At 40.7% G+C, this 27866-nt stretch overlaps 1 protein-coding gene across 3 annotated transcripts; it reads left to right on the top strand.

Annotated features, from left to right (window-relative positions):
* The first annotated feature begins 801 nt into the window (after positions 1-801).
* clocka (clock circadian regulator a) lies at positions 802-26500 on the top strand. Of its 3 annotated transcripts, none has more exons than XM_083939816.1 (22): positions 802-851; positions 15164-15397; positions 15509-15600; positions 16489-16548; positions 17287-17435; positions 17535-17626; positions 17733-17822; positions 18000-18120; positions 18255-18368; positions 18453-18571; positions 19441-19523; positions 20432-20538; positions 20644-20791; positions 20952-21027; positions 21137-21281; positions 21388-21488; positions 21579-21740; positions 23007-23165; positions 23301-23504; positions 23610-23791; positions 24232-24583; positions 25787-26500. In XM_083939816.1, the coding sequence occupies exons 3-22, from the start codon at positions 15581-15583 to the stop codon at positions 26045-26047; spliced, it is 2745 nt and encodes a 914-aa protein (XP_083795942.1). In that variant the 5' UTR covers positions 802-851; positions 15164-15397; positions 15509-15580; the 3' UTR covers positions 26048-26500. The 3 variants fall into 3 exon arrangements, with proteins under 3 accessions (XP_083795942.1, XP_083795944.1, XP_083795943.1); XM_083939818.1 differs by having other exon boundaries at positions 24232-24505; XM_083939817.1 differs by lacking the exon at positions 802-851 and adding an exon at positions 6319-6404.
* The last annotated feature ends 1366 nt before the right edge of the window (positions 26501-27866 follow it).

Genomic DNA, 27866 nt, shown 5'->3' on the forward strand with positions numbered 1-27866 from the left:
GTACTGCAGCTTCTGCTACTTTGCCTGTTGCCATGGTGATGAGTACCACGCCGGAGATGGGGGAAGCGCAAAAACAGTCTGATGACAGTTGTCCAAAGAGCAGACAGGAGAACAAAACACATTATGTCACTATTCTTCATTCATTCATGTTCCCACTGAAACAGCAGCAACAACCAAAACAAATGAATTAAAAACACACAACAGTTTGTGCATGAATCGACAGGCTCATCATAGGACCGACCTGTCTGTATATTAAACGGTAGGATAACCATAACACCAGGCAGCATTATGAATCTATAATAACATTACATATGCCCAAAATGGAATTTGAAAGGAGATGGCATACATTGACCATATTTCTTCTGTAAAGAATTCTTTTTTAAATCATACACATTTTATTCTATGTTATAAACAGCCTCTACAAAGAAAAAGCAGCACTTTTGAAGAGTACTCACTGCTCGGTATTAGAGCCAATCTCACATCCCATAGTAGCCCGATGTGTTTTTAAATATATAGGAAATAACATCTCTAAATAAGGGGAAAAAAGAGCTAAAACGGACTACTTTTGAATTCTGACTTTCTATAATGGTTCAGATTAATGTGAAATAATTTAGTTTCACCGTATTAACTAAAATAAACTATTAAATAACAGTACATCATAGGTACTTGCATGTGACTGTCCAGTCCAGGTAATGAAGCTCTCCCCGTGCATGTGTGTGTGTGTTATCGTACAGCAGCGGGCCCTTTGGCTCCAGCTCCGGCTCCAGTCAGCCCGCCTCAGCCCTGCGCACTCAACCGTCAGCAGCGCCACTGGGTGCAGGGATATCCCGATGAAGGGGGAGACTGTTCGGGTAAGTGTGACACCTCTACCGGTGAACTCCGCTCCGTATTTCACATCGCTTATATCGGCAGCCTCTTTGTGTACTATTGCCACACATATAGCTGCAAACGGAACAGTGTTGCTGGTGCTGGTTTGGTGACAGTCTGGCTGAAGGCCCGGTGACCCACATTCTTATCTAATGCTGCATATAGGCTAGCTACGTTAGCCGCGTTAGCTCCGGCTGAAAGTGGGTTGACACACATTCAGTATGTTGTTGCGGAGTTCAACGCTCGCTATATTACGTTGTAACATCGGTACCTAGCGGAAAACAGCGGCTCTCTAATGTGTCACGGATGAAGGAGCCATGCCAGTGCGTGTCATGTGTCGCAGTAAGTGTGGCACATCATAAAGCTGTTGTTTTGTTGCCGTTATTGACGTTAGCAACAGAGCTAGGTGGCGTTAGCCTACGAGCAATCACTGCCCGCTGTGCCGGCCGGTTTCCCCGGCAGCAGGGAGACAGACTGTTACCTCGGTTTGTCACTTAAAGGCTGACTTTAGTTCAGGCGACTTGACATACTTGACAACCGTAGACATCTCGCCGGTACAGTGTTTTCCACATCTACTGCCTCTTTTTAACGGTATGTGTCTGTTTTCTTTTCTCCCCGGTGTTAATTAACAGATCTGTGACAGCTGCGGTTCACTGCTGTTTTCGCATGAACCTATTCTGCTGCTGCACATTCAACAGATATGACATTGATCACAGTCATTTCATCCCTTCAGTCTTGATCAAAAGTGTCACTTTTAACCCGGATCATGTCTGTTACAATGATAGGAACTAGATAATTAGTGATCTGATATGGGGATCAAACGTGTTGTTTTTTTCTGTAATCAAATGCATATAGGTCTTCAAAGACTAAGAGTCATATGTGCTTTATATTATATAAAAAAGTTTAAATTTGTTGATTAAAAATATTTAGTATTTCCAATGATGTTTGGCATAGTCATTTAGAGAATAATATCCATATTGTGTCAAAGCTCGGATGACAACTTGGATTTTCTGTTTTTCTAATGTAGCCTAACTTCAGACATTGACTTCATGCTTTCTATTAAAGGAAATGAAAGCAAGTAGTAGCTGACTGTTTATGTCCTTCTGACTCAACTTTGATCCACATTTGAATATAGCTTCTATGATCTGCTGCCCTCAAAGTACACTTTATGCAGCTCATGATTCTGTACAATTTGATTGCAGCGTGGCACAGTACATAATGCAAAGACTCAATGAAAGCGTGAATTTATTATGTTAAACAAAACTATCTCACATCTACTGTAGTTGGATGTTTGTTATATTTGATACTGTTGAAGTAGCTTCCTTCACATTTTGTTTAGAATAAGGTCACATCCTTTTTGAGAATGGCAGCTGAAAATGACTTCATGATGTAATTCCCATTAAAACACAGTCCGATTTCATGAAGAAAACTAGAAAGCATTGTCATACTTCCTATAAACTCTTTTTTATAAGACATTCTGTTACAGTATTTCATTATTGTTATACATATTGATTTCAAAGAAGCCATTGTTAAATAATAATAATAATACCTTACAGGCGTATTTACACACAATAGAGATTTAGTCTTTTTTTATTATACAGATTTGTTGGAGCTGATATGTGGAGCATGGAGAAATACTTTTACACCTTTTTGTAGCTGTCTGCAGGTGCAGAGAGGAAACTGCTTTTGGCAGATTATTACCACTATCTTCAATCCATTTCATTGTTGCTTGGCATATTTTACGTATTAGAACACGTTTAAGTTTTACAAATTTCTCCAAGTTTGTTATAAATGATAACGGCACATACAATTACATTTACAAAATGGAAAAAAAAAACAGAAATAAACTATTTGACATAGACTTTGTTCTAGGCTAAATTTTGTGGTATCAGATAGGTGCATACCTGTAGATTTACGTGGTCACCAATACCAGCATTTTAGGCATTGTTGGAGGTATTTATGATGCTGGTATGGAGCTCTACTTTGAACGGAGGAGGGGTTGTGATAACACCATCAGACAAGGAGGGGAGAGAAACGCATACAGATCACATTATTACGCGCTACGCCTAATAATGTGATTACCATACGGCTGTCACATCAGACTCGTCCGATACAGAGGAGCCTGCGTTGATTAAGATGTGATGTTCTCTGGCTTTGGACTAATGCAGGCAGCTTGAATCATTCAGTTGACTGATAAGAGTGGTAGTATTACCAATACTGTACATCCCTAGTTGATACATCAGTAGATTGAGCACTCCTTACCCATTAGACACTGTTTATGAATGCTTAAGTTTGGAGATTTCCAGTAGTCTATAACACAGATTCCTGTTTAGCTTTTTCAGCTTAGGTTGAATAAAAAGTTTACTCAGTGGCTGTGTAATCGTCAAAGCCTTGAGCTTAGTGTTGTGGCTTTTAATGCGGACTGGACATTCTGCGTTCTGATCCACAGTGTAGATTAACTTTAGTCCCTATTCCCTACTCCCAGCTCAGGGTATGTCCGCTAAGGGGAACAAAGTGATGAACTGTTGAACGGTCAGTTCTTCCCTATACAGTTCACAGTACCCTTCAAATTGAGCACTGTCTGCTCCCTGCGGTGTGGGATCTTTCTTAACATGGCTGAATACCCTGTGAAGTCCACTTCACTAGGCGATCGGAGCGCACCTCCAGTGTCTCTCAAGCATGGCTTCTATTACAGTCTCACAACTTCAGGGTAATCTTCCTATTCAGTGAGAAATTTCACATGCTACAATGACCAAAGTGGTACACAGTTGAAGTGTCAGATTTACAAGTAGAAGGCTTTTACGCTTCACAACCCTTGACTTTTTTTTCTGTTGTACATCACTAATTTCATTAGTCAAGGTTGACCAAATGTTTTCAGAAGTCTGTTAGACCTGCTATCATGAGGTTTAAGACTTGACTGTGTTTTGACACAGTCTTTACCAGAGGTGACCCTGACTTTGACGTCAGCTGGAGTCTTTTGCGGTTGAATCTTTGTTACTTATCATGCTAAAAGGTAACAGTGTAGTAGGGGTAGTAGGGGGTTTTAACTTGACCTGACAGATGATGGGTCACACACGAGGTTGTTATTGAAAGCAGAGTTTGATAAGTTGGCTCTGTCAACAGTGACGAAGAGTCGGTTTGTTCATCGTCCCAGTACTTCAGCGTCTGGTATTGCTTTACATTAGCATTTTCTTCTTCTAAATGCAGTTGCCTGCAGATTTAGGGGACGGCATGTGACCGTGGCATGACAGCCATTTAATATGCTGACTTCACCAGCAAAGCCTTGTTGTGGCTACACACAGACGTTTCCTACTCACGACCCTGCAGCAGATAATCTCGTGCCACCAGTATTTGGTCTGATTCACGTGCAAAAATGAATGCTGTTTGTTGAGATTATTGCCTGTTGAAACAAATGATTGTTTGTTGCGAGATAATCTGCAGCTGGCTTTATTAGACAGCTAAGTTATGCTTTCCCGTTTGCATTATTAAAACTGCTGCAGGATTTAAATGATCTCATGAAATACAATATCATTTGTGTTTACCCAAGCAAGAGTCCTTTGATTACCTATTACTGCAGAACTGATTTGTCAACACACTTGACATGTAAGACACCTCCAGACCAACTGAAACTGTATTGACCATGTTCATTGTAATGAAGGAATATGTTACCCGGGGCAGCTTTTATGACCATTTTATGTGTTTTTGGACAACAAATAGTCAATTAGGACTAGATTGCTTAGATATAATATTAATAAAGCATTATCCTCAAAATGCATCCACACGTTTTTGGCCAGACATTAAATAAAATATAGTAACTTTTATATTTCTAATTCTCAACCAATTCATTACACAACATGTAGTACTATGAACCTCTGACAGCAACAATATATCCCACAGGATCGTTTCTGTCAGATTGACTTTTCTCTGAGAGGATTCTTCCTGTCAAAGACAGCAGTTATTTCTTTGCATGGCCTAACACTTAATCTCCCACCAAATCATCAAAGTAATGTTCATGTACTTGACAAAACTCTTTGGAGTTTGTCTCAGTATTGTATGTGAAGCGATGCTACGTTAATGATAGAAGCAGAAGTGGGAGGCTCGTTTGAACTTTAAACTACTGTCAGAGAGCAGTTGTTTCTTGTCAGAAAGGAAAGGACCTACATGAAGATCAGGCCAGGGGCAAATCAAAAACTGTCTTAGAGTGATGTTATCTGATTTTGCGGTGATCAAGAAAAAGTGTTTCAAGTCTGTTGGGTTTCCCCTTTAAAGTGACGGAAGTAGAGGTGCGTTATTGCTATCTGCACTGTCAGTGTCATTGTTGATAGCTCCTCAGTACTCAAATGAAATTTGCTGTTTTGGAAGCAGAAACTGATTGTACGAACAAAAGATGCGATGTGGGGAATGTTGTCATTCAAAAGAGCATAATGACATCACTACAATGAGGTCAAGTAACCTCGGCTACAGAATAGAAAATTTAACCGGAACACACATTTATTTAGTACTGAAACAGTTGATTTTGTCTTTAGAACATTTTTGCTGATCAGTAATCGTGTGAGTCATTTATTGAGAAATAAAAGAGAAACATCTGCCAGTTCTAGCCTCTGATATGAAATGATTTGCTGCATTTCTCTTTTTATATCGAGAGAAATTTTATATTTATTTGTTCGGATAAACTTTGAGTTCTTTGAAAATGTGATTTAAGGTACTGTGTTTAAGGTATTGTCTTTCTTATTTTCCAGACAGACCATATAGTCAATAAAAAGCTCTGATAAATTGACAATGAGCATAATAGATAAAAAGCAGCCCCACATTAGTTTAAATACTTAATTTTATGCGTGATTGACTAAATACTTTGATCGGCATTCAGTCATTCCACTTAATCAAGTTCTTGGTTTGAAGAAATCAGTGTGAGAATTTCTCAATATTGATATTGGAGGTTCCAATAAATGAAGAAGGTGTTGCAAGAATACTGAAGGAATCCTTCAAAGAAATGATATTGTAGTAGGAGGGGGCCAATATATTATCATGAGTAGCATATTAACACCATTTTATGAAACTGTAAGTGCTAGGATGATAAAGTTGTGACGAGTGTTATAAAATATCCAACTACCGGTGCTCAGACACACACTCACATGCACACTCTCACACCTTAAGCATCACTTTTTACTATAATGACACAAAGTAGCTTTGGATTAATGCACTTATTGGAGCAGCCGCTTTTGTTTACATTGCCTTGAAGTAAAGCCCTTTCCCTGCTGACGGCCAGGGGCTCAGGTTGAAACTGAATGAACTTCCAAGAGACGCGTGTGTGTTCAGAGCTGTTTTCTTCTCTCTGCGGTGCTGTGGGAGGCTCACCATCACCCAGATGTTTTAGTTCTGATTCAGAAATGTAAGTTTCTTTGCTCTTAAGGCACTCGTTGGTGAATCTAGCTCTTCTCTTTCTGTTCAATAGGTGAACAATTCAGACAAGAGTAGACTACACACATCCACCATGAGGTAACGCGGTTACTTAATTAACCATCACACAAAGACAAAAGGTAAGACATCATTGACTTCACCTTCTAAATTTTGGTCCTGGTTTTGGCAGTGGACTGTTTTAGGGTTGGTCAGATTAAGGGATGGACACTCTTTGAACCCTTTTTTTTCAGGAACTATTGCAGAGACATTATACGTTATAGTATAGTATACCATTCTGTAATGTTCTACTGTCGATCTGCAGTCTGTCGATGTTTCTCCTGAATTTAATAAATATGGAATTGAAATGCTGATGGCTGAGTTTCCGGAGCATTTCAAATATTCCTTCATAAGATCGTAGGATCTAGAATGGTTTGTTATTCTTTGACTGCATCTGCTGATGTGTGCACGCATTTATTTAAATCCCAATTAGTTTAGTAGAAAACAGGCTAAATCTGGATCACTAACTGTATAATCTTTTTCTACGATATCTGAACCTAAGCCAAACAACTCTTTTTTAAAATCTTGACCAGAGGGCTGCTGCACAAAACCTAGTTTTATTATTATTTTTTTATTTAGGATTAAGCCGGGATATTCCAGTTATCCTGGTTTACTTTATCCACTTGGTTGCAACTCAACCACTGACAGTTGGGGTTGACAGATTGGGGTGTATTATGCTAGCAGTATCTAATGTATCCTTGAGCCACTAGCCTCAGAGATGAAGAAACTACAGAGCTCTGGTAGACTCACGTCTTTCTAACTCCACACACTGATATTTCTTTCATTTTCAGACATGTAGTCTTCAGCCCAAACCTATTCTGATTTAAGTGATGAAACTCAAGGCATTTTATCAGATTTTGTGTAGCACCAGAAGGAGCTGAATAAAATGCTTATTCAGTATAAATCTGTTGTAAACAGATTTTGGTGTATCAAGTTGGTTGGATTTCCCCTTTTATGGCTTATATGCGTGTCTGTTATGACAAGTTTTGTTATACCCTGACAGGACCATTACAGTTAGAGCCGCAATCCTCACAAGATATTCAGCACGTGGCACGCAATACTAGACTAAGAATGTAATACATATAATGCAGGTTGTGAGAGATTGTTAACTGTAACTGCTGCTAATGTCTTTTGTTATCTTGCCGTTAGTGTAAAAGGACAGCTGTCTGTTATTCATTCTTAGAGTACAAATTAAGTGTGGCTCCAAAGGTTTCTTTTACAAGTCGTATACGCAGATTATTTGATAATTATTTTTAAAGTATTCAAACCTTCACTTTGTAATCCCTCATGTCAGGTTTAAATACTTCACAGAAAAATGTATGTTTAATGTAAGGAAGCTGAAGTCTTTGGCGTGCCTTGACTGGCAGTATGCCTCGTTTTGATCATACTTGAGCACTGTGGAAAATGTTAGAGAAATTTCACAGTACGCAGCATGTCATTTCAAATTGAGATTCCTTTCAAACACAGTATAGACTAACATTCTAACTAACAATTGTTTTCATTATTGATTTACAATAGCAGCAAATCCTCACATATGAGAAACTAGAATGTTGCTTTTCTGCTTGATTGATGATTTATCAGTGTCTTTCTATCGCTAAAATGACAAATAATACTAGCAAGTTGATGTTTTTAGTATAGTGAATGTCTAAGTGGGCCTTGTGAGGCTGTCAGATGCTGTATCAGTTGTAAATGTTGTTTAATTTAAGATCTGGCAGTGGCTGTAGTATGGAAGTGCGTTCTTTGTCTGAGATTAACTGCAGTCAATAAAGTGTCATCTTGGCCATGACATATTAATCTGTAGAGTATTATAAAATGTGGTACAAAGTCTTTTGAGAAACCGTAAGGCCATAAACTCACATGGTGCAAGTAAAGGTGTCAGTTACATATGTGTCTAATGGTTCAACTTGTTTATTCCTTAATTCCTGGCATTTATATACCAGATAAAGTGTTTGTGGTCTCGTCAGTCGTATATTTTGATCATACACTGTGGTCTTACAGGGCTGTAAGTCTGTAGTCATTCTTTATTGCTTCTCTTGTGCTGCCAGTCGTCCTTCTGAACTTCAATGACCCACTTGGCATCGGTATAAGGCCCCTGGCTGAGTTCTTGCTCTGCTGGGACAGGGTGCCAGCAGCAGTTGCGGGGCCCCTGCCAACCACTGCTGCTTGCCTCTCAAACATTCCCCGTCTAAGGGCTGTGGAGTGAAAATGCAAAACAAAGACCCATTTTATGCTGCTGGGCCTATGGATGCGTGTGCTTTGAGTGGAAACACAGCTGGCTGCCCAGCGTTGAGGGTTTGTATGGTACAACGTTGCAGCTGTATGGCGAGCAGTGTCGACAAGCTTGTTTTGTGGATTTTATTGCTTACAGGCCAAATGACCATGACCTTATTAAAACTATCCTGGTTTGGATCTCACATCCCAGTCATAAGAAAACCTGCGGGAATCACATCTTTGAGCCTTTGTGGATGCCACCAGGATGTGCATGCCCTGATGCCGCTGCCTCAGACAGGATGTGTGACTGAGTAATTTATTTATTCATGTAGTAATAATAATAATAAATTGTATTTGTATTGCACTTTACATTAAACAATCTCACAGAGCAGAATAGAAACAATATAAAAATAAAAGGTAAAATGAAAAATAAGGAATAAGTTAAAAGGAGAACATCCAAAAGACATTTAGCAAAATGCTTTGGTGAACAGGAAGGTGTTAAGGTCTTTTTTTCTAAAGCATCTGTCGTCTGCAGGGCCCTCAGGTGGTCAGGGAGAGCGCTCCATAACCTCCGAGCAGCTGAGGAAAGGCCCCCATCACCCATGGTGCGGAGCTTGGTTCTTGGACTTGGAGGGTGTTTGAGTTACTAGAACGGAGGGTGCGTGAGTTTTTTTGTTGATTTGTGTGACCTCCTTGGCAGGATATATCTAGGATAATGTTATGCAAATGCCTAACACTTGGAACAGGATGAAAAATAACTTTCCCTCCTCTTTTTTTGCTCCTAACCTCTGAGTACCAAGTCTGTCTTGTTTGTAGACTGTAGTGAAGTCTAGCAGTACCAGTGAGTTTGACGTTTTCAATAGGTAACTGAATTTACCAGTCTTTTTTGAAAGCTGTGGTCTTTGTCGTGGCACCTGGGATATTTGAGGGTTCACAAATCCCCTTCTCTCAGGTGTCAGGGTGTGACGTAGATAATGAAGAAAACACAAGGGTTGCTATGACACCAGAGTTTACCTAACTGTGTGATACAAGACCTACCAGCCGGTACTGCCTACAGACAGATTATCCAATGTCATTGTTACATTTTTCAAAAGAGCATTTTTCTGGAACTTTAAATCCTGAGTTGTTTTTTGGAATTCAAACAATAGTGGTAAAATGATCAATTAGTCAGTTAGCTGATGTTGATAAACTCCATTGAGAATATTTTTGATATGTAATATAGATACTGCAAAAATAGAAAATTCCATTATTTTTGTCACAGAGATTCACTCTGACTGAATTTGCGACAGTCTAAATAAACATTTAGGGTGACTGAATAGCCACTTGATTCATGATCTCTGTCTGCAACACACCTAGTATGAGGCATTCAACAGAATCGTCAGTAAGACCAGTAGGCACCTGATCTGATGCACTGATGACTTTTTTGGGGGTATTTACTGATTGACTAACTAATATACTCCATTTGGATGACTGTCAACTATGTATATAACGCTATATTAGCATGGCTCTATCGCAGTGTCAGGGAGCCACAACTGTTGGATGAATTGCCATGCAATTTTGTTGCATTGTCAGTATGTGCTAGCATTAGCCTTAAACTCAAGGCACTAGCATCGCTATAGACTCTTAGGGCGCACTCACACCATTCGTACCGTGCCCAAGTGCGCTTCACGGCTAAAGTCTAGTTTGTTTGATCAGTGTGAGTACAACTGCATGCCTGCTGGCCGTGGCCTGATTGAGAGAGGTGGGCTTTTGTAAAGCACGGATGCACATGTATGTGCACGAGCGTGCCCAGGTGTACGAGCGCGAGCATTGGCAGCCTTGATGTCTAATTATATGCATCTGTTCCCCGCAACGGACATTTTAAAAGATGCGCCGAACGGTTTGTGGTGCTTTGATGCAGAGGTGGAGTGTTTACTGCAGATTTTATCAGAGGAAATGTTCAAAAACAGTGTGACAAAAGTAAATCTCCGAGGGGTGAGTACAAGTGGGCCTGGGCGGCAGGGGAAGAGGGAGGGGGAGACAATCACCCTAAAGCACGGGGCACGGTACAAATGGACAGTGTGAGCGCGCCCTTAGGGTGTAAACACACTTGGCCCAGATGATCCGTGCCATGCTTTAGAGTGATTGCCCCCCTCTGAGTTTTTGTTTTGTCCAACTGTTCTTGAATGTTTTCATCTGACAAAGTCTGCAGTCTGGGTAGGAAGAGACACTTTACGCCCCTGGCCCAAATTGGCATCGCAGCCGGTGTGATCCCATCGCAAGACGGCCTCTAATTTGTTTTGTTCTCTTTTTAACAAATATGAGACTGAAAGTCTAGATAGAAAAATACCAGGACCTTTTTCCCAATGCCCATTGCAGTCCTGCTCCTTTGCAACAGATAGTTTCTGCTCTCATTAGAATGGCATACTGCAGTGATATTAACCTATGTGGACAAGGCATAAACATACTAAAGCTGTAGCCCTGCAGGATATAAATTACTGGTCTTTAGTCTACATTAGAATATTCACAACCTCATACATTTAATATGCTGCATGTTATTTGACTTTCTCAGCTTACTGATTCTTAAGAGAAAGCTGCTTAGCTCTGATGTCTTCTTTGTTCAGTCAGTTAGAGAATCTACTTCATAATACATTAAGGATGGGAGGGATTGCTTGTGATTGGTTTCCTCTAAATGACGCAGAATGATGACCACTACCTGACAGAACATCACAGTAATGTTTACAAGAAACGTGTTGCTGCAGTGCTGCACAGTTCGACCTGTCAGAGTGTTTTACATCCACAGACTCAACACTACAGTCTAATAACTCTCAGTGTATGATGGAGGGAGTATCAGCTGTGGAGGAATTCAGCCAGGCTATTTTCACTCCGCACAGTGTGTCCGGTTGCCATGGTGTTACCCATTGGCACCGTTGCTGTGCTGGCATCTCAGTGCGGGGTGTGGTGAGGTGCGTGACGATCGGCGCCATAGATCCACTTCAGAGTGACTCATATCCTCAGAGCTCTGCTGCCCTACATCTGAGTATATGTGTGCACAAACCCACACTCCCACACACACTCTCAACAGACATTCAACAACGCTGTGTGAACAATACAAAAAATTGTGTTTTCAGTCAGTGATATGATGTTTCAGGATGAGAAATACTTGCATACTAATGCTAAGATGTATTCATGTAAATATGTCTGCTAGACTACGTGGTAATTGATTATTGGCTATTTAAAATTGAGCCCCTTTACACATCTGTTTTCCTTGATGTCAGCGTGCCGCTCGAGGTTCACAGAACACCCGAACACCTTTGTATGTGATTATATGAGGAAATATGATAAGTAGACGGTGGGACACCCTGCTCACACCTTTTGTGGAGGTCCTTGGTGTGTTAAATAGTCGACTTTTAAAGGATTTGTGTTGACAGGGAGTGAAGTGTTATTGGTAAGAACAGGAAGGTGTTGCCTGTGGAGCTGTGATTAAGTTGGATCGGAGGAGGAGGAAAGTAGGTCATTGGGCCAGCAGGTCAGTGAAGCGCAGATGACATCAGAGTTATACAACCTCTGCTCTCTCAGTTACACAACGCTCACTCTGTGCTGCAGCTACTGCTGCGACCGCTGCTGATACACTGGTGTCAACATTGTTCTTTCCTCTTATTTTGCTCTCAGATCACTCATGACTTTTTTTTGGAATTTTCTGCCACCCAATGTTTTTTCTCGCATTTTTCTCTCAGGGTCTGCGTTCCAGATTTTATATTTTCGAGATGCTGTAGAGCAGAAATGTAAATATTCTCTGCTTCTTTTTTTTGCAGTAGGTACAAAGTGTGGAGCTCTTTACTACAACTCTCCACTCCCATTCTCTGTTTATGTGTCAAAAGAGTCCCATGCAGTGAGCAGTAAAACAACACTGCATAGCTCAAAGTCAGTGGGCCACAATGAAACCTACTCCTCCTCTTGCTGTCATTTGTCTAAACATGAAGGTGTAAATACTCAGTGCTGACTTTCTTCCTTTAGTATTGACGAACCCGACAGTACTTTCATTTAAGCTTCACCACAAAAAGTTTTTTATAATAACAGTATAAGTGCTGACTGGGGTTTCCCTCACACACTTTTCCTTGGTCAGTTGTTAATGAATTTAAACATGAATTCACAACAAAGGTATTTAATCTCTTATCTTATCAAGTAGTTTAATATCGCTATGTAGGCATTGGGTAATGACAAATCCTTTGAAAACATATGTTATTGCTTCAGTAGTTTTAGGTGCCATTTCCATTTAGTTCCATTTCTGTGGTGCTTGTGTGTGTGGGGGGGCTTGGTTTGGTATTTTGTGGACTTAAGTTGGGCATGAATGTATGATAATGCCAGCTGTTATATCAATAAGTGCGTTATATGCTGTTTGGCTTAACCAACAATAACAGACTTCAGTTAAACTGTTTTTGTGTGTATATATCTGCTTATATGATCCCTAGAATAGCAACAGCTACAATAAAATTTCATCCAAAACATTTGTAATAATGGAAATGTTATGATACAGGGAGAGAAGGGATTTTCTCACCAGTGCAAATAGGCCAATATGGTGAGAAAACCTCCCACACAGGTTCTGACGGCAATTGGTTCATGAAAGAAATGGGTCAAAAATTTAGGCTAGAGACCCAGTGGGCCTTTTCATTTTAATTTGACAATCTATTGTAGGCTTACCTGCGCAAGGAGAATAGTAGAGTCAGGTGACAGGAAGAATACATCAGCAGTCAGTGACTCAGTGTGCTGAATCTATTAATGGCTGACTCTTGATTTCAAACAACCAAAAAATTAAATCTACAAAGGTGCTTTTTATGTGCCTGCAGCAGCAACCTTCAGGGTATCAGCGACACGCTATGCATGTTTAATTTACAACCACAAGCCTCCGCTTAAAAACAATGCAAGCATGATAATCGTAAAAAAACATTTCTTATCTGTCTGTATCAGTCCTGCCCCCACATACTCACATGACTGTGTGTGTTTGCACACATTCACGCTCAGCTGAGGGGTTCTGTTCTGCAGGTGGAGAGCAGAGAGTCGTCTTCAAAAAAATACTAGCAAAATAATTTACAACGTAATGCATTAAGCATCTGCATTGTTTGCAGAGACGGGATATTCTCCTAAAACGGGCTACTTTGGAAAACACCAGTGGCAGAAACTTGCTGAATGTGCAGTAAGCATTAAAAAGTCCAGAAGTGCTGCATTTTCCATGAACATCACTCAGACATTTATGGGCTTAATGAATGAATGAGCTTTATTAACATTGCACCGCTTACAGCAGAGCCTTCTCCAAGACACGTTGCAAACACTAAAACAGGCAATGTTCAGGCAAAGTAACAGGTCTGTGTCATATGAGAAAAATATAGGCTGGGTGTCAGCCTCATGCTGTCATTTTACAATTTAAAATGTCCTTTTGTACTTTTATTGATCAATTATGCAAACTAATTTCATGTGCCCCATATCAAATTAAGATTTTAAAAAATAAAAATGAGTTTAGTTGATTCAGTAGATTCACATGGTTCGAGTCAAGTGATTCACATGCTTTATTTTATTTATTTTTGGCATGGGTTTACTTTATAGATAATTTACTTGTAAAACCAATACATAGGCTGGATAAAACATGGGATCAAAAATGTGTTCCTTTTAAATAGGCAAGGTGACTTTACTTGTATGGAACATTTCGTACACAGAGTCCTTTACAAAGTGGTAAAACAATTTACAATAACAAACATCAATCAAACAACAAAGTAAACAGTTGGTAATAAAATTAGATAAAGATAAAAAATATCTCATAAGATAATAAATACACCTACTTAATAAATGAAGCTAGTTTACAGCTTGGAATAGGCAACAAAAACGTGTTCATTTTTGATGATCGGTCAGGAATAGGCTTGGTTTTAAACTATTTTCAGAATGTATGGGCTGGAGCAAGCAAGAAGACTAATTCACTGCATGTTTAGAGTTACAAACTGCATGAACAATAATTAAGATAAATGTATATGATGAAATAGAAGCCAAATTTGGACTGTTACAACCAAAATGTTTCTACTGCTTTTCCCCACTGGCTTACTTCTCCATATATCCTTGTGGAAATCCATGTATGTGTGTATGATACCTTTAATATTATCCCAGATTATTTCCTGGATGTTAAGGTAAAGAATGATCACCTCCAATAATTTAGATATCTTACAAACATTTGTGTATTTCACCAAACCTTCCCACCCAAAACTTTTTACAGTCGGTCGGGACAATGGTGCCGGTCACTGGCGGGACATTAGGAAATCAGGCTGGTGGATCCCCAACTCTCTCAAGCTGTCCCTTCAATTGCTGCCAACTGTTGTTAAGCTCTTAGTCCCATATCATATCAAACTCCGTGGCAAATTTAATTGCTGTTCGCGTTATAATTTCTTTCTTTTGGTGCGGCCATTAGCTGAAGTTGGATAATTTGACAGATAGACAATGTGACGGGCCATTTTGAGATGAAGCTACAAAAGCCCTGACTGCTGCATCACTTTGAGTTCAGCTCGTCTGCTTGAGCAAAGGTCTGCTGCAGAGCATCAGGGGTTAGCTGGCCAGCTGGACATTTTAATTGTGTTTGTATGACAAAGTGTGTTTTTCTGACCTCTTATAGACTCAGATGTTGCTGCAATGTGCCAGTTTCACACCCGAAGCAGGCGAAAAACGCAGCTCTTTGAAGACCTCTTGTCAACTTTCAACCGTCTGATTAAGGAAACTTTCAACGACTGTCATTCAAGACTCACAGAGCTGCAGCACCCCCATCACCACAGAGTGTTCAGCCAGACCCTGCCATCATCCAGCAGCAACTTTCTCATCCTCTCACAGGACTGGCTGTACTGTCAGTAAGGTGAGATTTAGCATTTTTATCTTACTTGAATGTGTCTGCTGTTTTAAATCACTGGGAGTTGATGAAGCGGTTGCAAGTTGTCATTTCATGTGGGGTTCTGTTTCATCAAAGGTTCTTTCACAAATGTCGACCTCGCGATTAAAAGACCCCTCTCCAACACTGCGACCCTGAATAGGATACAAAATGACCTCGAGCATTGACCGGTGAGTCAAACCTGCATTTCACTTGTTAATTATGTTGTCAAAAAAACAGTCCAAAATTGTTTTCCATTTACTGCAATGTTTTGTACTAGGTGATGATTTATCACAATTGCCAGAGATTGATTTTCAAACAATTGACTGAGGCTACATTTAGGCTGCAGGCAAATCCCATTTGTTTCTTAAATCTGTTCTTTCAGACGGACTGTCTGCATTGTTATTTGCAAGTGATCAGGTCAGATGTGTGTCCAGCGGGCTATTGCACAAAAGCAGAATTTAGAAATTCGGGATTAATAAAGAAGCCAGCCTAGATCTTGTCTAGTCAGATCATCCTGGCTTAATTAGCTGCATGTAAGTACGCCAAACCAGGATGAGAAGGGACGGCTATGTCATGCCAGGTGTAAGTAATTCAGATGAGTGTGTGTTCACGGCAAGGTCGCAAGGTCTACCACAGATTTAATGATGCAGAAATGGAAAAGACGCATGCAGCGTTCTTCTCAGTGTCGGTACAGCAAGTACTAATTGAAACGTACGAGGAAGTGGAGCATATAATTTGTAAAAAAGGAAATCCGGCTGCTATCATTTTACGACGAGAAAAGGGGTGGCAGGCAAATATACATCTCTCTCTCTCTCTCTCTCTCTCTCTGTCTCTCTCTCTCTCTCTCTCTCTCTCTCTCTCTCTCTCTCTCTCTCTCTCTCTCTCTCTCTCTCTCTCTCTCTCTCTCTCTCTCTCTCTCTCTCTCTCTCTCTCTCTCTCTCTCTCTCTCTCTCTCTCTCTCTCTCTCTCTCTCTCTCTCTCTCTCTCTCTCTCATATATATAAAAGTGATCATAAAAATAATGGGATAACGAATATTAGTGGATCTTCTTCACCCTTTGGTGTGTGTCCCCTGCAGGGATGACAGCAGTATCTTCGATGGGTTAATGGAAGAAGATGAAAAGGACAAAGCAAAACGGTACAATCCCTGACTTTGGCTTGTGTTCAGATCGAAGACATCACAACAAATCTAAGACATCCTCCATGATTTTCCAATTTGAGTTTTTATGAGAATTGGTTTTACATTTATGTGAAATTAAAGCTACACACTACACTGCAATACTAGCCTGGAACACAAAGGAATCTGCCAAACACATGTTTAATTTATTGTTGCAAATGGGTCTGACCCGTCTCCCATACAAACAGATATCTAGCTGACCTGGCTGTAGGTGGACTAATCACAACAGTTGATCTCATGTGGGGCGGGTTTAAAATGATGACTGACAGCTTCAACGTCCAGTCTGCACTCCTTTCAAGCTCACGAAAATCACATCACACTTTCAAACTAGACAGGGCTGGTCAAATGTGACTTGGTATTCTCTTACTGTATTACCTATTTCTTCCATAAAATGTTTTTAGAAATGCATTGTAGCTGTAATTTCAGAAAGTTTGTTCCCCCGGCTGCCATTGTTTTTCAGCAAGCACCACAGTGTTGTTGCTGTGATTGGTTGTAGGTCTATCCACTTGCGTCCAGAAACATTTTGCTCTGCATGGTTGATAACGCTGTAACTTGGCAATGGAAAATGAACATGATGTGGTTTATTTGCCCAAACTAAATGCAGTTGTAGTCTTTTAGAGCACTCACGCAGCATTACTAATGTAGCTCTAACCAATGTTATCAAGACAATTATTATTCTTATTGTGTTTAAACCCACAGTGTGTCCCGTAACAAATCTGAGAAGAAACGCAGAGACCAGTTCAATGTCCTCATCAAGGAACTGGGCACCATGTTGCCGGGCAACACCCGGAAGATGGACAAGTCCACTATTTTGCAGAAGAGCATTGATTTTCTGCACAAACACAAGGGTGAGGAACACTCTAGACAGAAATAAATCTGTTTGGCGCAGGCATTCTTGGGTCACACTCCCAAGCTGAACAGTTGGTCATTTTATGTCTCCATTTTAGAAATCGCTGCTCAGTCAGAGTCAACTGAGATCAGACAAGACTGGAAGCCACCTTTTCTTAGTAATGAAGAGTTCACTCAGCTGATGTTGGAGGTGAGCTCAACATGTCATGGAGTGCAGTAGTCTTTGCATGTCCTTTTCTTTGTAGTTACTTGTGAGACTATAAGTGTATTAAGAGAGTATATTTTGTTTCTGTCAGGCCTTAGATGGGTTTTTCCTTGCAATTATGACTGATGGGAATATAATCTACGCCTCTGAGAGTGTGACATCCCTACTAGAACACTTACCTGTGAGTATATTGTGAATGAATAATAATAAAGTATTACAGTCAAAAAAAGAGCTTTATTTCAAGTCTGTAACAAAGCCCACATATCAACAGAGCCACCTGTATGATACAGTCTTACAACCTTAGTGTTTGAAGCAACAAATGCTCAAAGTAGTGACAAATATCTTTTATGTGTTTCAGTCGGATCTTGTGGATCAGAACCTGTTGAACTTCCTTCCTGTGGGGGAGCATTCAGATGTGTACAAGGCTCTATCCTCTCATATCATGGAAGGAGAGACACTGACGCCTGAATATCTGAAAAGTAAGTGGAATCTTTTGTCTGCATCTTGCCATTTCTTTTTGTCTATTATGCTATTATATAATTTTACTGGTAAAGTTAGTCATCCCAAGATCAAATTATTATCTTCAATTCCTACTTTTAAAATCATTTTCCAGCAAAAAATCAGCTGGAGTTCTGTTGCCACATGCTCAGAGGGACAATAGACCCCAAAGAGCCCCCTGTGTACGAATATGTCAAGTTCATTGGAAACTTCAAGTCCCTGAATAATGGTAAGTTACACTACGCTAATTGGTTGCGCTTCAAGTTTTCCTGGCTGTAGAGACTAACTTTTCCGTTGTTTCATTTGTCACCAGTGCCTAACTGTACTCGAAACTGTTTTGATGGAGTGATTCAGCGATCGCTTCACTCTGCCTTCGAAGACAGAGTATGTCTCATAGCAACTGTGAGGCTTGCCAAACCACAGTTTATCAAGGTAAGAATCATTAGCTGTTCTTGTACTTCTGATGTTGTCCTGATGGCAGCATCAGTCAGTGATCTTAGACACTCACTGGATCGGTTTGCAGCTGAGTGTGAAGCGGCTGGGACGAGGATCAGCACCTCTAAATCTGAGGCCATGGCTCTCAGCAGTAAATCGGTGGATTGCTTACTCTGGGTACAGAATGAGTCCTTACCCCAAGTAAAGGAGTTCAAGTACATTGTGGGTCTTGTTCGCGAGTGAGGGGACGATAGAGAGTTAGATTGGCCGTAGAATTTGAGCAGTAGGGGTAGTATTGCATTTGCTTTACCGCACCGTTGTGACGAGACAAAAGAGAGCTGAGCCGGAAGGCAAATCTCTCAATCTACAGGTCAATCTTTGTTCCTACCCTCACCTACGGTCATGACCGAAAGAACGATGTTGCGGGTACAATCGGCCGAAATGCGTTTTCTCAAGAGGGTGGCTTGCGTCTCCTTTTAAAAATTGGGTGAGAAGCTCGGCTATCCTTGAGGAACACAGAGTAAAGGCGCTTGACCTTTCTGTTGAAAGGAGCCAGTTGAGGTGGTTCGGACATCTTGTAAGGATGCTACCTGGGCGCCTCCCTAGGGAGGTGTTTAAAGGCACCTCCAGCTGAGAGGAGGCCTCGGGGAAGACCCAGGACCAGGCCGAGAGATAATATCTCCACACTTGCCTGGGAACGCCTCGGGATCTCTCAGTTAGAGCTGGTTAATGTGACCTGGGAAAGGGATGTTTGGGGACCCCTGCTAGAGCTGCTGCCCCTACGACCTGACCCCGGATAAGAGATTGAAGATGAGTGATGAGTGAGTGATAATGTCTAAAAACACTTCCACCCCTCTCCCTCACAGGAGATGTGCACTGTAGAGGAGCCTAATGAGGAATTCACCTCCAGACATAGTTTAGAGTGGAAATTTCTCTTCTTGGACCACAGGTAAAGTTTTTTATTTCAAACTAAGAATTTACAGTGTCTCTGTTCCTATGTGCGTTTTCCGTGGTGCTCATCTCTGTTATGTGTTTTTGCATAGTAACCCCAATGGTTCATTTATTAAAAGTGCTTCCACACCTATCCGGTTCAAATTCAGTCATACTCTGGTGTGGGCTAAACCACTAGACAGAAACCCAACCTGAAAAGTTGGGTTTCTGTCCGCTTTCAGTTAGACTTGAGCCAAAAGAACTGACCATAGGCCTGTGTAAGAGCAGTTGGACAACAGCAGGTGTTCCAAAGCTAATATTAAATTGATCTGATGATTGTGAAATGTCACAGAAGCCATCTCTTGATATTTTAAGAAATATATTATCTTCTGTTTCCTGTGTATTGTAGCAGTCATAGGAGATGATAACTATCCCTATAATGTTATGATGCCTCCTCTATAGTTAATTAAAAAAAAAGTTTATCAATATTAGTATTGTTCAATATGCAATTGCTAACCATTTGCTGTCACTAGAATTAGATTTTTGTTCCTTGATTTCCTTTTTCTTTTATTTGTCCTGATGATGCAGGATGGCCTCACCAAAAACCTTTCCAATCAATGACTTACCTGTCAGTCCGCTCCTCTTGGTTCATTTGTAATAAACCAATGTGAACAAGAAGCAGACCAAAGCTAAATGGCAACAATGTATCTTTGTTTATTGGAAGTGAACTGAACTAGTCGTGGAAGCAACCTTGCTGTGAGCCCTTTGGGAAAATGTGTGTCTTGGAAGACTTTTCTACTACTGGGAAAGCTTTATGATAAATAGCCTTACTATATTCACATGACAGTCTGTGTACTTTAGCACAAGAGTTGGTGTGCAGAGCTCTTCCAATGACTCATCTCAATAACCTTTTCTTTGTGTGTTCAGAGCTCCACCCATTATAGGTTACCTCCCATTTGAAGTGCTCGGTACATCGGGATATGACTACTACCATGTAGATGACCTGGAGACACTGGCCAAATGCCACGAACACTGTGAGTACAGCATGTCTCAGACATCATGAAGTCAGTTCATCTACAACTGTTTTGAACTTTTAAATATTGAATGTCATTCACCTCCCTCTCCTTGTCTGTCTGTAGTAATGCAATATGGCAAAGGAAAGTCCTGCTACTACAGATTTCTCACCAAAGGGCAGCAGTGGATTTGGCTTCAGACCCACTACTACATCACCTACCACCAGTGGAACTCCAGACCAGAATTTATTGTCTGCACACACACTGTTGTAAGGTACATGATCTGGAAAAGTTACCCGGAGACATCTACAAAGAGACAAAGAGTATTACTTTAATCATTATATATATACTGTATATATATATATATATATATATATATATATATATATATATATGCATATGTGTGTAGTTTATTCACTGTCTTTGCTCTACAGTTATGCTGAAGTAAGAGCAGAACAGCGCAGAGAGCTTGGAATTGAAGAATCAGAACCGGAGATCAAAGCAGACAAGGTGAGACGTTTGTTCAACAGAAGTTTTTATTTTTGGGAAGATGGATCAGTGATCTGTGATGATGCTTTGTATGGAAATCCAGAGCTGACTTTCTCCCTCACCTTTACAGCAGTGCCAGGATTCAGGCTCTGAGTCCCAGGTCAACACTTTGAGCATGAAAGAAGCTCTAGACCGCTTCAACCACAGCCGGACGCCCTCAGCCTCGTCTCGCAGCTCACGCAAATCCTCGCACACCGCTGTGTCTGACCCAGCCTGTAAGCACCCTCAACAATCTCTAAGACGGACACTATTTTATAGTGGGTGGTCTTTTCTTTTTTTTCTTTTTTTATCTAAGCATCATGTTTATATTTCCCCGCTCAGCGTCACAGATGAAGCTTCAGGCAGATAGGAGTACACCAGGTCGCCAGTCTGTCTCTGCTGTGGAGATGACCTCACAACGGAGATCGTCTATCAGCAGTCAGGTCAGTGAAGGGACAAGAGCTTGGTGAAAGGGCTTTAATTAGGGATAAAGAGATTTAAGTTTTAATTTTGTTGTGTATTAATTCTTACAGCAGTCGATGAGCTCGCAAAACACAGGACAGACCATGGCACCATCCATGGTTTCACAACAACAGCAGCAGCAGCAGCAGCAGCAGCAGCAGCAGCAGCAGCAGCAGCCTCAACAGCAACAACAGCAGCCTCAACAGCAACAACAAGTTCAGTCCATCGGCCAAGTAAGATATTTATCGCATTTGTTATAAAACCAACTCATATCTCAGGTGCCAGCCAACCAGCTTTTCATGCATCTTTAAGGCCCCATTTTTTAAAAAGTGAGAATTCCATTTCTTTTTGGTTTTATAACGTTAGTGCTGGGTACTAAACTTTGATACTTTTAGGACTCTAAAGTATCAAGTATCAGAAAAAGCCTAGTCATTCAATGCAAAATTTTAATTCCTAAACAGTAAAGCTCATCAGCGTCATTGAGCCAATAAGCATGCAGCATGCTTGTACTGTGATGTAATAATGCTGATGATAGGCTGTATAACATTACATATTGTAAGCATGCAGGAAAAACAATATGTTACGCACAGAGATGGGGCATGTTTGACTTTGTATGTTGTTGTATTTTGAGAGGCTTGACTACAGTATGTGTTGCACAAAGTCAAAGTATCGGTACTACTATCATCATCGAAAAAACATTTAAACGATACCCAGCCATAGTCCAAATGATATATAACTAATGTGAAAGTATCAAAATGTGCAGAGAAATGCAAACAGCCTGTATTCTGAAACTGTTTCTTCAAACGAGCCGTCAGGACTTCAGTACATCTGTGATGTCACAGCTCAGACGGTTGAGAAAAATAATGTGGTTTATGAATATTTAAAGCATTTAAACATGTTCTAGTAGAAACCCAAAACAAGTGGAATTATATTATGGGCTCCTCTGATAATTCGTAAAAAAAAAATTCAGAACAGTTTATTTTATGGTTTAATATTTTGTTTAGCACAAACCAAACTGTTTTATCATCACAGCATACACAGGAAACGCCACTAACAACATAAGGGCCAATTTTAATTATCTAAAACACATAAGATACATAACATCTCCAGTGCTCTGAAACTAGCTCATAGTTGCAACCTAAATGAGATTAAAATAATCTGAAACAAAATATCTAATACATTTTTTTAGGCATTTGCAGGAGGTGGGATGATAATGCTTTCCTCCTCTGCCTAATAAGATCACGTTAGCCAACAAATGTTTTGGTTTCGTACACCAGAAGCATTTAGGGAATACAGGTAGGCCGCCCCTGATATACCTGGACCACAGTTCCAATTGGATTTTAGTGAGAGTTAATTAGACCTTGCACGTGCCACTGAATCACTCTTTAGAAAGAATCGCTCCTCTCATGCTACACCACATACAAATGTTGACATATGAACCACCTCAGCAGCTGCCGTTTCACCACTCGCTATATCCTCACTTCATTGTTCTTTGACAGTCAATGGTGCAGTTCTCCAGCCATCTAGAGGTCATGCATAACCTGAAAGAGCAGCTGGAGCAGAGAACCAGGCTGATTGAGGCCAACATTCAGCGGCAGCAGGACGAGCTACGGCAGATTCAGGATGAGCTGCAGAGAGTGCAGGGACAGAACCTGCAGGTGAGCTGCTCAGGAGTTTGTGGCAGACGTAAAACCCAACAAATGTATTACTGCTTTTCTGGTTTTTGTTGTGTTTTATTTATTTACTGTACTATTTACTGCTGTTATAGTTAGAATCTGCGCTGTATGTTTCAGATGTTCTTGCCAAAAGCAGCCGGAGGACTACATCTAAGCTCTGTTCAGATGGCCCAGGGGAACACTGTGCAGCAGGGGGGAACACTCAGCATGCAGGGACAGGTGGTCTCTGCCGGGCCTCTACAGAACAGTATACAGCAACAACATGCTGTCCAACCCCAGCAACAAACACTCTTACGGGAACAGAGCACAGCACTCTCACAGGTCTGACAAACGAAATAGTTGTCCTTGTCCCTGTGCTGTTCAGTAAACACATCCAACACTACCGCATCGTGTTACTTAATCTGGTTCTGTGTATTTCTGTCTCAGCGGGCCGCTCTCACTCTGCAGCCTCAGCAAAATCCACTGCCTGCATCTCTCTACAACACAATGATGATCCCTCAGCAAAACCCTGCTAACGTGGTCCAGATTGCCACTAGCCTGGCTCAGAATACTGGACCCAACACTGCTGCTGTGGCTACATTTGCACAGGACCGTTCAGCTCAGATTAGGTTGGCCTCCTCATTTAAAACTATTCTTGTTTTGCTGTCATGGTTACAGTACTATCATTATAATATTATTATTATTCATTATTATAGTTATGTTTTATATATAGCCTTCAATTTTTAGGTTTGATGAATATATCAGTACACCAAAACAGAGTTTTACCACAACTGAGTCATTGAAAGAATGAATGAAATGCAAGGGAGAGGTTTGGTGTGGTTCAACAATATATGTGCACCCATCTGTTTTAACACACACAAACCAAACACGTAAGGCATAACGGTCAATGGAAATGTATATTGTACATGCACATTATGAACACATGTCCAATAGTTATCAAAACTGCATGAAAAAGTTTGTTCGGCCACAATGAGGCCACAAGCCGGAAACTGTTACACGTGATTCCATGACTTCTACCTGACCTTTGCCCACTTTCTGTGTCTGACAGGTTTCCTGCCAGTCCTCAGCTGCTCACTAAGCTAATGGCAGGACAGATGGCATGTGGGGCAGTCATGGTCCCCACAACCATGTTTATGGGCCAAGTGGTGACAGCCTTCGCACCTCAGCAGGGCCAGACCCAGACCATCAGCATTTCCCAGCAACCACAGCAGCAACAACAGCAGCAACAACAACAACAACAGCAACAACAGCAACAGCAACAACAACAGCAGCAGCAACAACAACAACAACAACAACAACAACAACAGCAGGAGCAGCAGCAGGTACAACAGCAATCACAGGTCACAGCCATGCAGCCATGGCAGGCTCCACTGGCCCAGCAGTACACACAGTTCCTTCAGGTAACAATGAACATTTAGGTTTAGGTTATGTGGTTCCAGATGACGGTGACAGTTACTGAGCAACTGTGTATTTTGTATGTGTGAGCTCATTATGTGTAGCCTGCTGTTTAAGTGGCTATATAAGTTTCATTTTATTTTATTTATCATTTATCATTTTATTTGCATGCACTCAGAACTGAGACCTAAACACTATCATATCAGAAATGAATTTGATAAAATAGAGGATTTGCATGTGATGTGACTGGACAAGGAAGACACCACTGTCATTCCCCACTGAATGGCAAACAAACCAATCAGTGTCTGCATTGAAGTTTGGCAACACCAAAAGAGCAGAGAAGCAACATAGAGTGATACTTTGCTTAGCTTGTTAGCCATCCAGTAATTGGTTTAATGGTAATCTGACTGACCCATAAAAATCCAAATATGTATTTTGACCTGTCCACACATTCTGTAAGACCATATAACTTTCATTAGACTTGAAAATACAATGATAAACATTCAATCGTTGTTTTAGAATTGATAGGATTAGCCGATTAATCAAATGAATTATTTCAATTATTTATTAAGCAAAGAGGTTTAAACTTTCAAATGGGCTCAGACATTCTAGTAATCTGAATATCTTTGGGTCGAACTGAACAAGACATTTGATGACATCACCTTGGACATTTTTCACTATTCTCTCACATCTCACAGACCAAACGATTAATTGGAAAAAAAAATAGGCAGAGGATTCATCTGATTCCTTTTGAAAATAATTATTAGTTGCATATATGTTTTTTCTGGCCACATGTAAACATCTGTTGCCTGTCCACTATGTCATAAGGATGGTGCAGCACAACAGAGACTAGACTGGAGTTGAAAATTTCACTTTGACCAGAAATTTGACCAAAATACATACTGACTGATATTTTACAGTTAAACAATCAGCTTGTCAGTGCTTTAGTGGGTAAACTATGTAATTGTGACACGGTTTCTAAATTAACTTTAACCTAGTTTGACAGGTAGTTTTGCCACTCAGTGGCTGTGAAAAGTTGGGCCCATTGCAAACCCTCTATGAGGTGAATCAAAAAGGTTTAAATGCCAAAACCAGTAGGTTTCCCAGTGCAGTTTTAAGTTTAATCTTGATCTTGACTTATTGTACGTGGCTCAACAGCTTCATTTGTATCCCAAGATCTAGCTAATAATTTTATTTTCCCGCTCAAGGCTCCTCGGCTTCTACATGGTAACCAGTCCACCCAGTTGATCCTGCAGGCAGCGTTTCCTTTGCAGCAGCAGGGTACCTTCACAGCCACAACGCAACAGCAGCAGCAACAGTTACAGCAGCAGCAGAAGCAGTTACAACAACAGAAACAGCAACTTCAACAACAACAACAACAACAACAACAACAACAACAACAGCAGCAGCAACTGGCCCCTCACAGGGCGGATAGTTTGTCTGATCGCTCTGCTACGCAGCCACAGTAACTGACTTAAGCCAATCAGAAGTGGAGTAAGCTAAACCCAAGAGTGGCAGTTTTTGTGATGAGGGGCCTAAAGAGGAGCCCTGCTGAAAGTGCAGCACTGAGGCGATGCTTCACAGACTGAGAAGTGAGCGGAAGGGCATGCTGGGGCTTCCCTCCCCTCACAGGGATCTTTTGCTGTTTGCTCTTAACTCTTGAGCAGAGAGTGCTGCCGAGAACCAGGCCTGGGCTCTCTGGCTCTGGGAGTGGGCTCTGGGAGTGGGCTCTGGCTCTGGGACGAAGCCTATCGCCAAGGAAACAGGGAGCCACAATCCCTGTAATGGACTCTCCTTCACACTCTCCCCTGTGTGTTCAGTGTGTGTGTGTGCGTGTGTGCTCCAGTCACCCTCACAGGTTTATTTTATGCAGATCTCTCCTGTTAATTAAGTTAATGCCGCAGAGCTTATATCAAGCTTCAAGGACATCCTGCAGAACAGCCAGAGGCTAGTTTGATTTGGATGTTTTCTCCTGTTCTTGTTTTTTATGTGAAAAATAATTATGGGTCAGAAAATATTTTTAAGATTTATGTGGTGTAGATTGAACTTTTACTGTACAGAACATCATGTGTAATATATTATGTAAATATATTGAAAAAGAAAGAACTAATATTTTATATGATGCATGAAATGAATCGCTTAGTCTGTTATTTGCAGCTTTGAAAATTATCTTTTTCCAGTTGTCTGAGGAAAAAAAAGATTTTAAAATGCTCAGTGGCTGTTTTCACAGACTTCCTTTCTCCGAAGGGATGTGTTTGTCTGTCTGCATGGCAGACAATGCAGATGCCGCTTGTTGTGTCGCAGTTTGATTAATCCTTGACCCATATTTTCAGAGAATTTAATACAATTGTCAAAATGATCGACAGGTTTTCAAAGTGTTTTTATGCTTTTTAAGATGTGCTTAATTTGGCACACTTAAGACAGACAAATTCAACTTAAGTCAAACATTGTGAATGAACTACAGCCTACCAAGGTTAAGCTAAATGTATGCAACAATAAGGTTGGCCAAGATAATCTTCATTTTTAACACTTCTGCTGAGATCTCATTTTCATAAGGTTCCCGAAGAGGCTGTATTCAATATGTACTGCAGATGTGTATCCCTTAAAATATATTGAAATTTGAATAATGTAAAATGAGACCTGTGGCTAATATTCTCAGACTAAGCTTGAGTGAAATAATTTGTATTATCAAACAATTTCCTCATTGGCAGTGTGATCGTCTTTAGCCACTCTCTGGGTCAACAGGGTGAGGAGAGCAGCGACCTCCTCCAGTTCTTTCCTTAACTAGCTCACATCACCTCACATTTCTGATGAGTGCACTTCCTCAGGAAGAGAGGGTCCACCTCATCTATGCTCTTATACCTACAACCTCATTCTTGTAGCTACTAACCCGAGTTAAGTGGTTAGAATGAAGTTATCTTGTGAGAACCTTTATGATATAGCGAATAAACTACAGCTAATTAAACTTCACTCAACCTCACTTAAGCCTGCAATAATGTGTTTTTGTGCCACCAGAAACCAGCTGTGAATCCAACACTGACATATACTTTTTACATGAATATAGTGAACTTTTAGCAAACTGTTTCCACATCCAGCAGATACAGAGTAATGGAATCATTCACTCATACTTTTGTTTTATTTTAATTTTGTAGCATTTGAAAATAGGGACCAGCATCATGTCTGCTGAATGTAAAGCTCCAGTGTAAAACTCACGATGACATTCAGGAGATGACAGTCTCACTGCAGCTACTTTCTCGGTCAGCTGGCAGTCTCCTCACCATCTGATCC

The sequence above is a fragment of the Echiichthys vipera genome, assembly GCF_963691815.1.
Source record: "Echiichthys vipera genome assembly, chromosome: 3".
NCBI lineage: Eukaryota > Metazoa > Chordata > Actinopteri > Perciformes > Trachinidae > Echiichthys > Echiichthys vipera.

What these genes read in the sequence shown, in the direction of transcription:
- clocka (XM_083939816.1), top strand. Translation starts at nt 15,581, where the DNA reads ATGACCTCGAGCATTGACCG. An exon ending in TCACTCAGCTGATGTTGGAG is followed by an intron (nt 17,627 to 17,732) that starts GTGAGCTCAACA and finishes TGTTTCTGTCAG; the next exon opens with GCCTTAGATGGGTTTTTCCT. An exon ending in TTTCTCTTCTTGGACCACAG is followed by an intron (nt 19,524 to 20,431) that starts GTAAAGTTTTTT and finishes TTGTGTGTTCAG; the next exon opens with AGCTCCACCCATTATAGGTT.